The sequence below is a fragment of the Mesoplodon bidens genome, assembly GCF_964165515.1.
Source record: "Mesoplodon bidens genome assembly, chromosome: 15".
Classification (NCBI taxonomy): domain Eukaryota; kingdom Metazoa; phylum Chordata; class Mammalia; order Artiodactyla; family Ziphiidae; genus Mesoplodon; species Mesoplodon bidens.
In genome coordinates, this window is record NC_138171.1 from 22147099 (window position 1) to 22163273 (window position 16175).

At 46.8% G+C, this 16175-nt stretch overlaps 1 protein-coding gene across 1 annotated transcript; it reads right to left on the bottom strand.

The window, feature by feature from the left end:
* Positions 1 to 1587: 1587 nt before the first annotated feature.
* On the bottom strand, positions 1588 to 2625 carry LOC308629378 (melanoma-associated antigen B3-like; the record flags this gene model as incomplete). The annotated part of the gene is made up of 1 exon (XM_081257153.1): positions 1588 to 2625. One exon carries the CDS (start codon positions 2623 to 2625, stop codon positions 1588 to 1590), a length of 1038 nt encoding a protein of 345 aa, XP_081113279.1.
* Positions 2626 to 16175: the final 13550 nt, after the last annotated feature.

A 16175-nucleotide genomic window follows, 5' to 3' on the forward strand; every position in this document is an offset into this window, starting at 1 on the left:
GGTCCTAACTTCCTCATCCACAGAAACAGTGAGATAATAAATGCTTTGGTATTTTAACTCCTGAGTTTTTCAGTAATTTGCTATGCAGAAATAGATACACAAAATTGAAGCAGGTTAGGTGCCAAAAAGTGACATTCCCATCATTGACTGCCACTGTGACGTACTGATAAACTGAGCATCTGATTAATACCCATTAGACTCCCCAGACCATTCCTGGCAGATATCAATGAAGGCAGAGAATGGCCCCACACCCCAGGTCTACTGGAGGGGCAGCTGCTAAGTTTACATCTTCTCTTAGAGGATCACAATGCACCTTAGTATGTTAAAAGCTCCAAGCAAGTCTTGCAGGGGAAAACCTGTTTTACCCAATGTTTTCCAAGCCTATTTGACTACAGAAACCATTTTTCATGGAACATCTGTGGAAACACACCTTAAGAAAAACTGCTCTATGTCAGCCTCCTCAGAAGTTTCAGAAAATCCTCTACTCAGAGTGAAATCTCAAATTTTTACTTCGAAAAATAGCTATGCATATCCATATATATATTTAGTCCCTCAGACTCTAAGCCCTATTAGATCTGCTGGGACACCCCCCTTCTTTGAATCTTACATGAAAAAGATGCAAAGGCTTTGTCATGTTAGTGATGATGCTCTCTGAGTAGTAGGCTATGAGTGGCTTTCATTTTCTTCTTTTGGTTTATTTGTATTTTCTCAATTTCTATCCTGAACAAGTATTACAGAAGTAAATAATAAAGTAAATATATAAGATATATAAGTATCTATAAAGGTAATAAAATAAAACCTTTTTAAATCTCCATGCTATGTATTAAAGTTATTTGTAATGCCACACCTTGGGCTTTGTAAAATTACATAGATCTGTTCCTTTTGGATGCACACTGTTCCCCTCCCCCCAGCACAACTCTCACCATCCTGTTTCTCTCCATGATAAATAACCACTGTTGGTATTTTAGGAATAGGCTTTTAGAGAGCTTGTTACATTGTCTATTTATATTTATGTTATACGTTTTTGTTTATACCACCACCTAGGGTCACTCCCCTAATAAACTCTGTATATCTGAATTCTTTTTTTTTTCTAATTTATTATGATTTAATTCTGCATTTTTGAATGAGCCAAGCACATACTGTTATTTATAATTTTATAAAACAGAGTAAAAGGAATTAGGAAACCAAATATTGACCATCTTACTTTTCTTATACTATACTACAGTATACTATACTATACTATACTTAACTTTTTCACATTTTCAAGGAATTGCATATTGCAATGCCATGTTATCTTCCACCAAATTACTAAATAAGATGGAAGTTTTCCCAATCTGTTTTACAAAACAGCAAAACTCTTATTCTTAAACCTGATAAACAACAATAAGTATGACTACTGTACTTCATAAACTTACATTATAACGCTAAATAAGATTTCATTTAGGAGTTAACGTTTGAAAGACAGCAAAAAACAAAAACACACACGTATTTCCAACTTCCCCACACAGAACAGGAACACAAAGGTATTATACACTGTTCCCTCCGTCCCACCCAGCCCTACACTACTTGGAACCCTGAACGCTCTCTTCAGCCACAAAGTGCAGAATCTGCCTCAGTTTGTGTGTGGGAGGAGCTGGACAGAACCCCGGAAGATCCACTGCCTTGCGCTCTCTCTTCCTCATCTCTCAAAGCCTCTTCATACCAACACTGGAAGGCACTGGGGATCGTGTGATTGATCTTGGCCAGGAACTCCAGGACTTTCATCTTGCTGGTTTCGGCGTGGGCTCTCGGGCCCCACAGGAACTCGTAGCGCGCTGGATCACTGTTGGCCACTTGCCGGTATTCCAAATACTTCAGCTTCACCAAATCTTGGGTGATGAGCTTCTTGGGCTCCCCAAATATGAAGTGCCTCTTCCCAGCATAGACACTCATCTTATTCAGGAATGCCCAGATATTCTCCTCTGTGGCGCAGTTGCCCTTCATGAGGATCACACCCAGGAGATACATCAGGAGACCGGTCTTGGGTAATCCCCTGGCACGACCCACGGTCCCATTGTTGGGGAGAGCCATTTTGCTGACAAAGGTATAAGAATGTTTGGTACGGTCGACCTCCTTTAAGTCAACACCAAATACCACCTCCATGTTGAAAGAAGCTCTTCTGAGGATCTTAGGGAATTGCTTTTGGTACTTCTTATTGATAAACTTCAGCATATGTGTTTTCGTAACAGGCCTTTTCTTTTTATACATGTGCATCAGGAACTGCACCAACAAATTCACTGTCTGCCTTAGAGGGCCTTTTCGAGACCGCACGGCGGAGACGGGAGCCTGAGAGGAACTGTGCTTTTGCTCCATTTGGCCTTTGGCTCCTTTGGATGATCTTGTGGGAGAAACACCTGCAGGCTTAGTGGTGGTGGCTAGGGCCCTCTGACGACTCTTGAAATTGCTACGTGACTTAGCAGCCGGCTTTCTCGGAGTAGTAACTCCAAGAGGAGGAGGAGAAGAAGAAGACGAGGCGGCTTCCTCCTCGGCTGCAGTGGCCTGAGCACCCGTCAGACCCTGGGTCCCACCTGGGGCCTGGCGGCGTCTCCTACGTGTGCAGCGCTTACTGTTCTGACCCCGAGGCATGGTGACTGTGGTCAGGGACAACAGGCAGGAGTGCAGGTAGGACAGCGGGTGATCTTGACTGCAGATCAGCCCTGGGAATCCGTCCTTGGCCGAACAAACGCCGTGAACAACCGTCCAGCTCCTCGCCCCCGGAGCAGACAGAAGTGTGGAGCCACTTCCGTTAACGGCTGCCTTGCGTGGGGTTCCAACGGCTGGCGCGAGGGGCGGGGCTCTACGGGTTCCCGGGGTTCAGAGGTCGGCCGTCCCTTGATCCTCCCTCGCGGTTCTCTCCGTGCCGTCTATTAGAGCCCGTGACCCCTCCCTCTGTGGTCCCGAGTCCTCCAGCCTCCAAACAAAGCCCTCACCTCCCTGAGTCCCTAGTGGGGAAGGCAGGGCGTTGCTCTGACCATCTCTGCCTGACAAGAGGGGCGCCACCCTGTGAGCCTCCCTCCTTGGGAGAGAGACCCTCTCGATAGCACTGAGGTCCTCACCTTGAGCCTGGTTTGTCTGGTTATGGCCAAGACCCCTTCCCTTGCAGAACTGGGACCTGATCCTGACAGACAAAGCCCTTCCCTCGCTGAGACCAGACAGACAGAAACAAGGAGGCTTCTCATCCCTAGAGCTCTGCCTGGGGCCTCTCGTGGTTAAGAATGGGGGCAAGGGTCTGTAAAGCCCCCTCATTTGTGGGTCTAGTGATACCTCTTTCCTCAGTCAGGGACCCCACCATACTCCTGGCCAGTCCTGGGACCTGATCCTCCCTGACCCTCCAACCTGAGCTTCTCCCTCTACCGAACTGAGGCTGTTCTTCTTAGACCAAGACTTTGACCGCGCTGAGAACTATGAGACTTAGAAGAGAGGATGCCCTGCCTGGGCATTCTAGGTCTGAGAGCACGTTTGGGCAGGTCTCTGAATGACCTATATTTTGGCGTGGCTGTCTCTCCAGTCCTCACTCATTTCGGGGGTGGGGGTGGGGGTGGGGGCGTGTTCCTTTTGTCTATCTCTTGGATTAAAAGGTTCCTGGGGAATGCCACATCCCTGCAAACTCTTGAGCAGTGTACCTAATGCAAACCTTGTCGTTTCATGTCCCAGACTTGACGTGAGATGGGGAAAATGCAACTAATAAGGCAGGGGGCCCAGGACAGGGGTGGGCTCCGAGAGAAAAATAATGCTAATCTGTCCTTCTCAATAGCCAGAATTAGCCTCACCTGTGACTTGTTTTAACTGATTTATAGGCATACCTCTTTTTACCGTATTTCACTTAATCGTGCTTCACAGATATTCTGTTTTATTACAAATTGTAAGTTTGTGGTTACTGTGCATTGAACATGTGAATGGAGACAAGGCTCTCAAATCTCACCTATCTGAATTCTTATCTCAGGCTTCTGGGAGATCCCAAATAGGATAGTTGTATCATGAAGACATTGAGCACAGCAGGGCAGGATGGGCACACCAGTTGTACAGGCAGGAGATGCTTGGGGCTTGGACTGAGTGACACTGGGCATGGAGAAAAGTGGAGGGAAAATCAGCGGGACCAAGATATACACTGGATGAGCAGGAAAAGGAAGAGGGCGATAGGGAGGCTGCCTCCTGGGCTTTGTCGTCCCTAGAAGGGAGGGCAAGGGGAAAGGTCAAGAATACATATGTTAATAATCTTGTGTGTGTCACAGAACAGCTTGAAACCATCAGATTTTCTGGAACTCTGCTGTCTTCTTGCCCTGCCGTTTTCCCAACACCATGTGTTCACGTGGGGTCCCTGGGCCACATTTTGTTAATTCTTGAAATATTTTAAACTTTTCCATTATTTTCTTATGGTTCTCTGCTCAGTTGTCTTTGTTATTATTGTAACTGTTTTGTATTTTTAAATTAAGATGTGTACATTGTTTTAGACACTGTCTAGTAAGTGTACAATAGGATTAACAACTTTTATAAGCACTGGGAAACCCAAAATCTCGTGCGATTTACTTTATTGCAATATTCGCATTATTGCGGTGACCTAGAACCCAACCCACAGTATCTGAGATATGCGCATACTTCTAAAGGAAAGGAGCTGCCCAGGATGGTTTTGTGCTTCCCCTGATTGAGGTTATCTGACACTGCATATAGAGATGATCCTACTGTCACTGAGCAGCATCTGTTTCTTCTCCTTATTCCTGTTCCTCCTCCTTATTCCTAACTGGCATTTACTGAGGTATTCTTCAATGCTTTGGATAGATTCCAATCCCGTTCTTAGCCACACAGTCCTTATCTTCTTTATCCCAAGATACATTTGAGTGTCAAGGAATACAAGCTCTGCTTTAGGCCAAGAGGAGTATAACAGTGTGAGATATAGAGGAATTCAGACCAGTCTAGTCCCAGGCCTGTCATTTACTAGTGTTACCCAGCAAGGGCTCACTGCCTGACATGCATAGAAGCCAATACTATGGCACTGGCTTTTGAGACAAAAACTTTATTCCGGGACTGCCCTGGTGGTGCAGTTGTTAAGAATCTGCCTGCCAATGCAGGGGACATGCAAGAGGGAAGAGATATGGGGACATATGTATATGCACAGCTGACTCACCCTGTTACAAAGCAGAAACCAACACACCACTGCAAAGCAACCACACTCCAACAAAGATGCCAAAAAAAATGTGTTGAAAAAGAAAATGACACAAATGAACTTATTTACAAAACAGAAACAGACTTAACAGATATCGAAAACAAACTTATGGTTACCAAAGAGGAAACGTGGGGCGCGGGGGAGGGATAAATCAGGAGCTTGGGATTAACATACACACTACGATATGTAAGACAGATAACCAACGAGGACCTACTGTATAGCACAGGTAACTCTGCTCAATATTCTGTGATAACCTGTGTGAGAAAAGAATCTGAAAATGAACGAATATACGTATATGTGTGACTGAATCACTTTGCTGTACAGCTGAAACTAACACATTGTAAATCAACTATACTCCAATAAATTTTTAAAAAAAAAATACCATGTGATCCAGCAATCCCACTCCTGTGCACATATCCAAAGAATACCATAATTTGAAAAGGTACACGCACCCCAATGTTCACTGCAGCACTATTTACAATAGCCAAGACATGGAAGCAACGTAAATGTCCATCGACAAAGGAATGGATAAAAACTATGTGGTACATATATACAACGGAATATTACTCAGTCATAAAAAAGAAAGAATGAATGCCCTCTGCAGCAACATGGATGGACCTAGAGATGATCACACTAAGTGAAATAAGTCAGACAGAAAGACAAATATCATATACCACTCATATGTGGAATCTAATTTTTAAAAATGACACAAATGAACTTACTTACAAAACAGAAACAGACTTACAGATATCGAAAACAAACTTATGGTTACCAAAGGGGAAACGTGGTGGGGGGAATGGATAAATCAGGAGCTTGGGATTAACATACACACTACTATATATAAGACAGATAACCAACCAGGCCTACTGTATAGCACAAGGAATTCTACTCAATATTCTGTGATAACCTATATGAGAAAAGAATCCAAAAGACGTCTGATCCAGGAGCTGTTTCTTTTCTCAAAAGTGAAAGTAGCCCGAGGAGCCTGGAGTGCCATGGTGGGGAAGCAGGAACCCAAAAGCCGACCTTCTAGACAAATTCAGTCTAGGTGGCTACTCAAGGTTGGTGCCGAGGGCCCACACTCTGCCAGGGGCTACAGTGCCTCAGGCAGGCGGTCACAAGACCCAAATCTCACCGGGGTTGCCAAAACTTACCAAACAAGGGCTCACTGCCCTGTGTGCGCAGACCAACACTATGGCAACAGTTTTTGAGAAAAGAGCTTTACTGCAAGGCCGACTGACACGGGAGACAAGGCTCTCAAATCTCACCTATCTGAATTCTTATCTCAGGCTTCTGGGAGATCCCAAATAGGATAGTGTATCATGAAGACATTGAGCACAGCAGGGCAGGATGGGCACACCAGTTGTACAGGCAGGAGATGCTTGGGGCTTGGACTGAGTGACACTGGGCATGGAGAAAAGTGGAGGGAAAATCAGCGGGACCAAGATATACACTGGATGAGCAGGAAAAGGAAGAGGGCGATAGGGAGGCTGCCTCCTGGGCTTTGTCGTCCCTAGAAGGGAGGGCAAGGGGAAAGGTCAAGAATACATATGTTAATAATCTTGTGTGTGTCACAGAACAGCTTGAAACCATCAGATTGTCTGGAACTCTCTGCTGTCTTCTTGCCCTGCCTTGACTCATCAGACTCCAGAACAACCTAGCTGCCATCGTCGGGGGAAGCCTGTGTTTTCTCCTTCAGGGCAGGATCCAATAACAGTGTTCTCATCCAATAAAGGAGGCTGGCGCACAGGGGCAAAATATTGAATTAAAAACAATACCAGAGCCGCTGAGCTCGCGCCACCCCTGAACTGCCTGTGCATGCCTTTGCTCTGCAAATTGGTAACGGGAGCCCCAGGGAAATACTGTCCAAGAGAGCAAGGAGGAGGGAAGGTGGGGGAAGTAGAGTCAACTCTTAGCGACAGTTGGCTGAGCCAGCACCCGGGAGCAAGGAGTCAGCTGCCAGAAACCCAGCCCTGAGCTGCAGGCTCTGGTCTTGGTCCTGTCTCCAGGGAGCTACCTTCAGGGAGGAACTCAGATCCTCTGAGATCAGGCATTCTTGGGTTTGCAGCCTGCCTCCACCACACTGCTTGACTCTGTGACCTTGGGATACTCTGAACTTCAATTTGTTGGTGGTGTTGTTTCAAGGCCCAGCACATGCCAGCACTGTGCTTAGCACTTATTTAATCCTAACAACGACTCTATTCCCATTTTACAGTTGATGGAACCAAGGCTCAGAGGAGTTAAGTAACTTGCCCAAGGTCACACAGCCAGGTGTAGCCAGAATTCAGATAAAGCGATGTGAACCTTGCACATGCCCTGTTAACCAATACATGTTACTCTCCTTCAGATAAGAAATCTCCTATTTTCAAAGTGTTGGGGGATCCCCATGCCACTGGAGGGAGAGGGCTCTCTCTGTCCTTGATATAGCATCTAGTCTCACACATTGTTATGTTCTCTCTCTCTCCCTTCCCACCCCCAAACTCTTCATTTCTTTCCTCCAACCCTTCACTAGCCCAAATGACAAATTCCTCCCCTTGGCCCTTAGCCAGCAGTTTCCATAACCATATCATCACCTTCTAGCCACCTCACTTGACATCTTAGTGCCTGCTCACTTCCATGCCCTAAGCGGGGCTCACCTGCCTCCAAGGAAGCTTATCAAGGTATCTCCCCAACCCAAATAGTTGTTTTCAGGAAGAATTCTGGTGCCCACTGTTTCAGTGAACAATGTGTCTCCACCATGTTTCAAAGCCTGAAGCTCAGATGGGATCCAGAATGGAGCTAAGAGTTTGGACATTATAAGTGTACTGGGGCTGTCGAGGCTGTGCTATAGAAGTGAATGGGGCCTCCCAGGGACAGTGAGTGGGGTAAGAGGACAGAAGCCCTGCCAGGGCCTCAGGGACAAGGCTGGAAATGAAAAGAGGGAGGTGGTTGCACAAATCCATCTTCAGGGCAGAGACCCTGAAATGTGAAGGACAAGCCAGGCCCTGGGCAGCACGGGGGCTTGGGAAGGTGTCAGGCAGCAGTCTTGTCATTGGGACAGAAATTCAACTTGAACTAATCAAGGCAGAAAGGAGAATGTGCTTGCTCCTGGTATCTAAGAAAGATTGGCTACTCTAGGTTGAGGCCAGGCAGTGGTGCCCTTGGGCCTCAGCAAATCAGGCACATGGGCTCAGAGGCTGCCAAGACCATCTCTCCATCATTCATTTCTGCTTTCCTTGTTCTCTCACATTGCATCCTGACTCCTTCCATATAATGGGAAGCATGACTACCTGTAGCCTCCAGATCTAAATCCCACAACTTGTACCTTGGAAAGAGATTGGCTTTGCCTCTAGGTTTAAAAATCCAATGGAAGTTTTCTGATTGGTCTAGCTCTAGTCCACCGTCCACCTATGATCCAATCAACTATGGCCAGAGGGGTGGAGCCAAGTTAAAATATGCCCACTCCTTCAGGAACCATATGGACAGAGGAAGGAGGGAAGCGGGGGGTGGGGGGTGGGAGCAGGTATGGCAGGATGAAAGTAGGCCCAATATAGCAATGGATATCCTTGACATCAGGAGCTAGTGACTTCAGCATTAAGTCCAAGGGGTGCCTCTCAGCGATGAAAACCGCAACGGTGGGGAGCCAGAGAGTCAAACAGATCAAGGAGGGAAAGCAAAGGCTCAAGCCAAGCACTGTTGGGCAGGCCAAGGGCTTAGCTTTATTGTCTGCTGGCTAGGTGCTGGGTAAGGCCCAGGCTGGGATGGAGATGCTGTCCATCTGGGGCTGACCTATGGCCGCAGAACCTCAATCCCACCCATGATGACTCCTGCCAGAGAGTGTCTTGATCCAGCAAGTGCCATGACCTGACCCCAGTACCTCCCTTCTCCTCCTCCAGATTCAGGAATGCAATTCTAAGACCTCAAAACCCACATAACCACCGGTGTTATGGGAACTGGATTTGGGCGAATAGAGATCAGATGAGTCTAGTCTTAGGATGAGTATGGGGAGAGTGTAGAGGCTTTCACAGAGGCAAAAACTTCAGTAATGACCATAGCAATAGCCAGCACCAGTATGAAATATCGAATAGTTATTACATACCCTGCACTTGTGCTCAGCAGCCCTTTTCGTGCATTACTTTATTTTACCATCAAAGTCCTAAGATGTGAGTATTCTCCTCCCCAGGAACTGAATCTCACAGACATTAACTGATTGCTCCAAGGTCACACAGCTAGGTAGCAGCCAAGCTGGGACTTGAATTGTCTCCATCTGACTGCAAAGCCTGTACCTTAAGCTCCCCCAAGCCTGAGTGGTGAAAACAACCACTTGGCTTGGCATCCTTTTTACTTCTTGTGTCAGTCAGAATGCTTTGGGCTGCAAAAATGAAACCACCAACTTAACAATGTGATTAACAATGAGAAAAATGCATCAACTCAAAGATTAAGTTCAAAATTTTGATGGCTATAGGAGTCATTAATTCAGCAGCTCAGTGATGTCCCTTCCATCTTCCCACGGTGTCATCATTAGTGTGTTGGTTCATCCATCTGATCACAAGATGGCTGCTACACCTCCAGGCATCACGTACAGACATGACCACATCCTGCAAAAGAAGAGGTACTTTCTCTTTCTGAGCAAGAAAATCTCTCCCAGAAGCCCTTGAGAAAACATTCCTTATACCTTATTGGCCAGAATTGTTCCCACTCCTGTTTCCAAACCAATCATTCACAGGGGAGATGGAAACTTCATGAAAGGTTTGATAAGAGCCCATGGCCATTTGTAGGAGGATGGATTACCCCCCAAAATCAAGGCTCTGTTAGAAAGGAGAATGAGGGCAGTGCCCAGTTTGGGGTAAACAAACAAAAATGTATGCTACTCCTCTCTTTTTTCTTCGCAATCTCCAAAATTCTCTTTCTTTACCAGTTAACATTTTATTCACCCCTCGAGAATCAACTCCAATATTTCTTCTCGGCAGTCTTCCCTGACTTTTCCCCATCAGATTAATCGCTCTCTTTACTGTGCTTTCAAGGAACTTGGCACATGCCACTTACGTGGTCTTTACTACATCCTTATGCGGAGAGGTCAGGCTTTGGAGCAACTGGACCCAAGTTCATATCCAAGTCTGCCACTTCCTTCACAGGGAACTTTGGGTATATTACTTCCTCTCTTCAAGCCTCAGCTTCCTTGTCTGTAAAGTACACATTCCTTTTTAGGCAGTTTTGAGGATGAAAGCAGGTAATGTGTCTGGGATTATTCAGTAATCTCCTTGGAAGGAAGAAAGGGAGGAAGAAAAGAAACTCTCAGGACGGACTAGGCAAAACTCAACTCTCAGCAAGAAAAGCAAAACTCATTCCAAGTTGCCAACCACACAGCCCCTTTCCCCTGAAGTTCCCCTCCCCCTCGTTCTCCCAAGAAAGTCATTTTTCATCCCCAAAGTCATTTGGTTTAGAGAGAAGGGGGAGATGCAGTGGCAGGGTCTGTATTGTGCCTGCCCTGTCGCCATCCATCACCTGGCCGACAGGAACTCACCTCCCACAAATAAAATTATGACAAGCGTCCCCGACCCATCTTTCAGCCGTTGCCTCCTTGTTTCCATCATCTCTGACATTATAAGCCATCAGCCAAGCTGTTTGTCATGCCTGTGACAGGGCCTTGGCATCGCAGGCAGGAGGGCTGTGCTAAGGTATGACTGGACTCAAGGGTGGGTGTCCCACCCGCACCTGCCATTGGTGATCTCGACCTATTTCACACGTGCTCTCAGAAAGCGTTTCTCCTCCGAGGGAGAGAGGCAGCGGTCCAGATGTGGAGCAGAACTGGAGGGGAACATTCATTCATTTATCCAAATTATTTAGCAAACATTAATGAATACCTCTACTGTCCTGACCCTGTGTTAGGCACAGCTGCAGCCACAGAGAGAAATCATGCACAGGCCTTGCTCTTGAGCAGTGCCCAGTGCAGTGGGAGAGTGGAGAACAAGCCGTTTCAACAGACAGTGCCCGCACAACTGTGGCAAAGGCAGTCTAAGGATTATGGGAGCACAGAGAAGGGTAGGAACATAGGGAAGGCTTCCTGGAGGAGGTGGCATTTGAGCTGAGACCTGCAGGATAAGAAGAAAAGACATGTGAGGGTACGGTGTGAGCAACTCCTTAAAAGTTTCCCTTTCTTTCTTCTCTGCAGGTTTGTCTACTTATACCCCAAAGGGCAGAGTGGAGTGGAGATCTGGGGAAGAGAACCATATTCCAGGCAAATGGAATGGCACGTACAAAGTTCTGTAGTAGTTTCTTGGGGCTGTCGTAATCAATTACCACACGCTTGGTGACCCAAAATGACCAAAGTTTATTCTTTCACAGTTCCAGAGGCCAGAAGTCTAAAACAAAGGGATGGGCAGGGCGGGGGCTTTCTGGAGGCTCTGAGAAAGAATTTGTTTCATGTCTCTTTCTTAGCTGATGGCTGTTTCAGGCAAGCCTTGCTGTTCCTTGGCTTACAGATGTATCATTCCAATCTCTGTCTGCACATGGCTTCCCCTCTGTGTCTCTGTCTCAAATCTCCTTCTCCTTTCTCTTATCAGAACATGTCACTGGATTTAGAGCCCACTCCAAATCCAGGATGATCTCATCTTGAGATCCTTAAGTTAATTATATCTACAAAGACTCTATTTCCAAATAAGTTCACATTTGTAGGTACCTGGGGTTAGGACTTGAACATATCTATTTTAGGGGGACACCATTCAACCCAGTACAGCCCCAAAGGCCAGAGAGTATTCAGAGACAGAGAGTGGCTAAATGTGGCTGGAACATTTGAGACGGGACCAAGTTCAGATCCCATCTCTGCCACTAATGAGCCAGGTGACCTAGACCAAAGCCCCTTATCCTCTTTGAGCCTCGGTTTGCTCACCTGAAATGTGAATTGCCCCCCGGACCTCTCAGGACGCTGGTGAGGGTGAAACGTAGTCATTCCATTAAAGGGCCAGCTCCTCAACGGGAGTATATCAATAAAGGACCTTCTGGTCGTAAAAGACAGAAGCCAACCCACAGTGCCCTAACCAAAAGAGAGCTTATTCGCTTATGTAGCTAAAGAGCCCAGGAATATGCCTGCTTTAGGCTCTGCTGGATTCAGGGGCCCAGAAGACATATTCAGGATCCAGTTTCTTTCCACCTAACCTCACTGTCTTGGGCTGTCTTGTTTCATTTTCAGGTTTCCCAAGGCCAGCCCTTCATGCTGGCTATCTTCCTTGGGCCCTGCAGATCTGCTCTCTACCCTGGTCCACTCTGCTGTGTGGCGTGGAGGCCAACTACATCAGCAAGGTCCCTTGCCCTCTGGCTTCCGATAGGGTTCGGCCAATGGGAAGCAATGGCAGGCAATCAGAGGAAGGGAGAAGAAGAAGGCAGACTGTTTCTCTTTCCTGGGTTCCTCCCTGTCAGCTCCCTCTACCAAAGGCCCCAGCTCCTGCCAGGCAGAAGCCTCTTGGAGGCACAGCTACTCTCCCTGCATTCCAGTAACCACACAGTGTTCTTGCCCTTCAGACCTAGGGGTGCCAAAGGCTCCCCACTGTCTAGCCCAGAGGAACTGTACCACCGTTTGCTGGATTCCCTAAACACTGCTGTGATTCCCTAAATACCTTTGTAAATAGCCCCTTTATTACACTCTCCTGAAATTACAGCTTGAGTGCCTCTGTTTCCTTCAAGGACCCTGCCTGGTACACCCCGGCAGCTCACGCTTCTGTGTGATCCTCCTCTCCTGGCGGTAAGTAAGCCCCATGTGGTAGATTGTAACATGGGTGGCCCTTGGTGAACCATGCCTCCCAGTATTTGTGCCCTTCTGAGTCCCCTCCTACAGTGAACACTGGAATTGGCCATGTGACTGGCTTTGACCAATGGAATGTTAGCGTAGGTGAGGCAAGAAGAGGCTTCAGAAGCACTTGTGCATTTGTGCTTGACGTCTTGGAATGCTCCCTTTTGGAATCCTGATGCCATGCTATAAGGAATACTAGGGTATCTTGCTGAAGAGGAGACACCATGCAGAAAGATCCAGGAAGATGACCTGCCACATGGGGAAAAAGACGACACAGGGGAGAACTGAGGTACCCCAACTAGTAGTCGCCACAAAGGTTCCAGACCCTAAGAGAGATGCCTTTGTAATAAGGGGGAACAGTGATTTGTCCTAGAGGTGTGAGGTATTTTAACATCATTTAGAATTGCCAGCATCCAGTGATAAAAAGCAGACTGACTCTTAGTTAGTGTTATTATCATTTTTAAGCTTTCTGCAAAAAATGCTTCTCCTTATTGCCAGCACCTGGGGTGGACCATGCTCGCCCCCGCCCCGACACACAACTCTATTGCTCCCTGGCCCTTCCAGTCCAGCCACAGCTGAATGCAGCCACTTGACTGACCCCTGCCAACATCATGTGGAGCAGAAGCACCACTGTCAACCTACAGAATCTTGGGAAATAATAAATCATTGTTGCTTTAAGCCACTAAGTTTTAGGGTGGTTTGTTACACAGCAATGAATAACTGAGACATACCAGCAGCTCAAGCTGTACCTTGTTGCAGGTTCAAGGGCAACTAGAAAGAGCCCTTTCTGGCACCCCTGCATAAGTCCTGGAATCACTCTGATTGGTTTCCCCTGGGTCATGTGCCAGCTATGAAATAATTGCCTGGCCAGGGGAACATAATACACTGACTGGCTCAGTCTGGGTCACATGCTTTATCCCAGAGCAGGAGGTGGAGCCACACTTGGACCACTGGACTGAGAGTGGGGGATGGAGGGGTTCCTAAAGGAAGATGAGGGAACAGGAGGCTGGCTGCTAAGGACAATTTATGGGGGTAAAACTCGGGGATGATTATCCTTGGTGCTCCCCATCCAGCTACCATTTGTGCCTATAAGAAATGGATAGGGGAACTCCCTGGCAGTCCAGTAGTTAGGACTCAGCACTTTTACTGCTGTGGGCACAGGTTCGATCCCTGGTTGGGGAACTGAGGTCCCGCAAGCTGTACTGCACAACCAAAAAAAAAAAAAAAAAAAAAAAAAGGATAAAAATGAATCCTCAGGGTAAAAGTGTAAAAGATCCCCTATGATGCGATAAGAAGACCATAAAACTTTGGCCGTGGACAGACCTGGCTTCTCTCACTTTCTTTTTGGAAGCTGCTTTGGGCAAGGTGCTCAACCTCTGTGAACTCATCTGAAAAATAGGTTAGTTAATTCCTGCACAGATGTGTGGTGGGGGTAAGGGCGGGGTTCAATTAGATCCTGGCTGGTGTGGTGGACAAAGAGAGGGGATGCCCATACACCCCTTCAAGAAAGGGCTTGCTGCCCAGCGGGGAGCGGGCGGCGGCAGCAAACAGCTGTCAGCCCTTCCAGGGCTGCCTCAGCCTCAGACAGCCACCTGGCCTGAGGTCACACCCTTCCCAGGACAGCCTGTGTTCGGTCAGTGGGGGAGCCAGGGTTTAAATGCTTGATGCAGAACCGCTCTGCCAAAGGAAACCATAAACTAGATGAAAAGACGACCCTCAGAATGGGAGAAAATATTTGCAAATGAAGCAACTGACAAAGGATTAATCTCCAAAATATACAAGTAGCTCATGCAGCTCACTATCAAAAAAACAAACAACCCAATCCAAAAATGGGCAGAAGACCTAAAAAGACATTTCTCCAAAGAAGATATACAGATTACCAACAAACACATGAAGGGATGCTCAACATCACTAATTATTAGAGAAATGCAAATCAAAAGTACAATGAGGTATCACCTCACACCAGGCAGAATGGTCATCATCAAAAAATCTACAAACAGGGCTTCCCTGGTGGCGCAGTGGTTGAGAGTCCGCCTGCCGATGCAGGGGACGCGGGTTCGTGCCCCGGTCCGGGAGGATCCCGCGTGCCATGGAGCGGCTGGACCCGTGAGCCATGGCCGCTGGGCCTGTGCGTCCGGAGCCTGTGCTCCGCAACGGGAGAGACCACAACAGTGAGAGGCCCACGTACCGCAAAAAAATAAAAAATAAAAAAAATTAAAAAAAAAAAAAAAAAAAAATCTACAAACAATAAATGCTGGAGAGGGTGTGGAGAAAAGGGAACCCTCCTGCACTGTTGGTGGGAATGTAAATTGATACAGCCACTATGGAGAACAGTATGGAGATTCCTTAAAAAACTAAAAATAGAACTACCATATGACCCAGCAATCCCACTACTGGGTGTATACCCTAAGAAAACCATAATTCAAAAAGAGTCATGTACCACAATGTTCACTGCAGCTCTATTTACAATAGCCAGGACATGGAAGCAACCTAAGTGTCCATCGACAGATGAATGGATAAAGAAGATGTGGCACATATATACAATGGAATATTACTCAGCCATAAAAAGAAATGTAATTGAGTTATTTGTAGTGAGGTGGATGGACCTAGAGACTGTCATGCAGAGTGAAGTAAGTCAGAAAGAGAAAGATAAATACCGTATGCTAACACATAAATATGGAATCTAAAACATAAAGTTTCTGAAGAACCTAGGGGCAGGACAGGAATAAAGACGCAGACGTAGAGAATGGACTTGAGGACACAGGGGAGGGGGAGGGTAAGCTGGGACGAAGTGAGAGAGTGGCATGGACATATATACACTTCCAAATGTAAAATAGCTAGTGGGAAGCAGCTGCACAGCACAGAGAGATCAGCTCGGTGCTTTGTGACCACCTACAGGGGTGGGATAGGGAGGGTGGGAGGGAGACGCAAGAGAGAGGGGATATGGGGATATATGTATAGGTATAGCTGATTCACTTTGTTATACAGCAGAAACTAACACAACATTGTAATGCAATTATACTCCAATAAAGATGTTAAAAAAAAAAAAAAAGAACCACTCTGCCAGGCAGTGTTCATTCCAGAGCCGCCTGCTGGGCTGGCTGAGGCTTTGTAGAACCTGCATCAGTTGATTTCCCCCCTTCCCCGCACCATCCAATCCTGCTTTCTCCCCTTCCTTTCACAGGTGTTGATCCCTAATAAATATCTTGC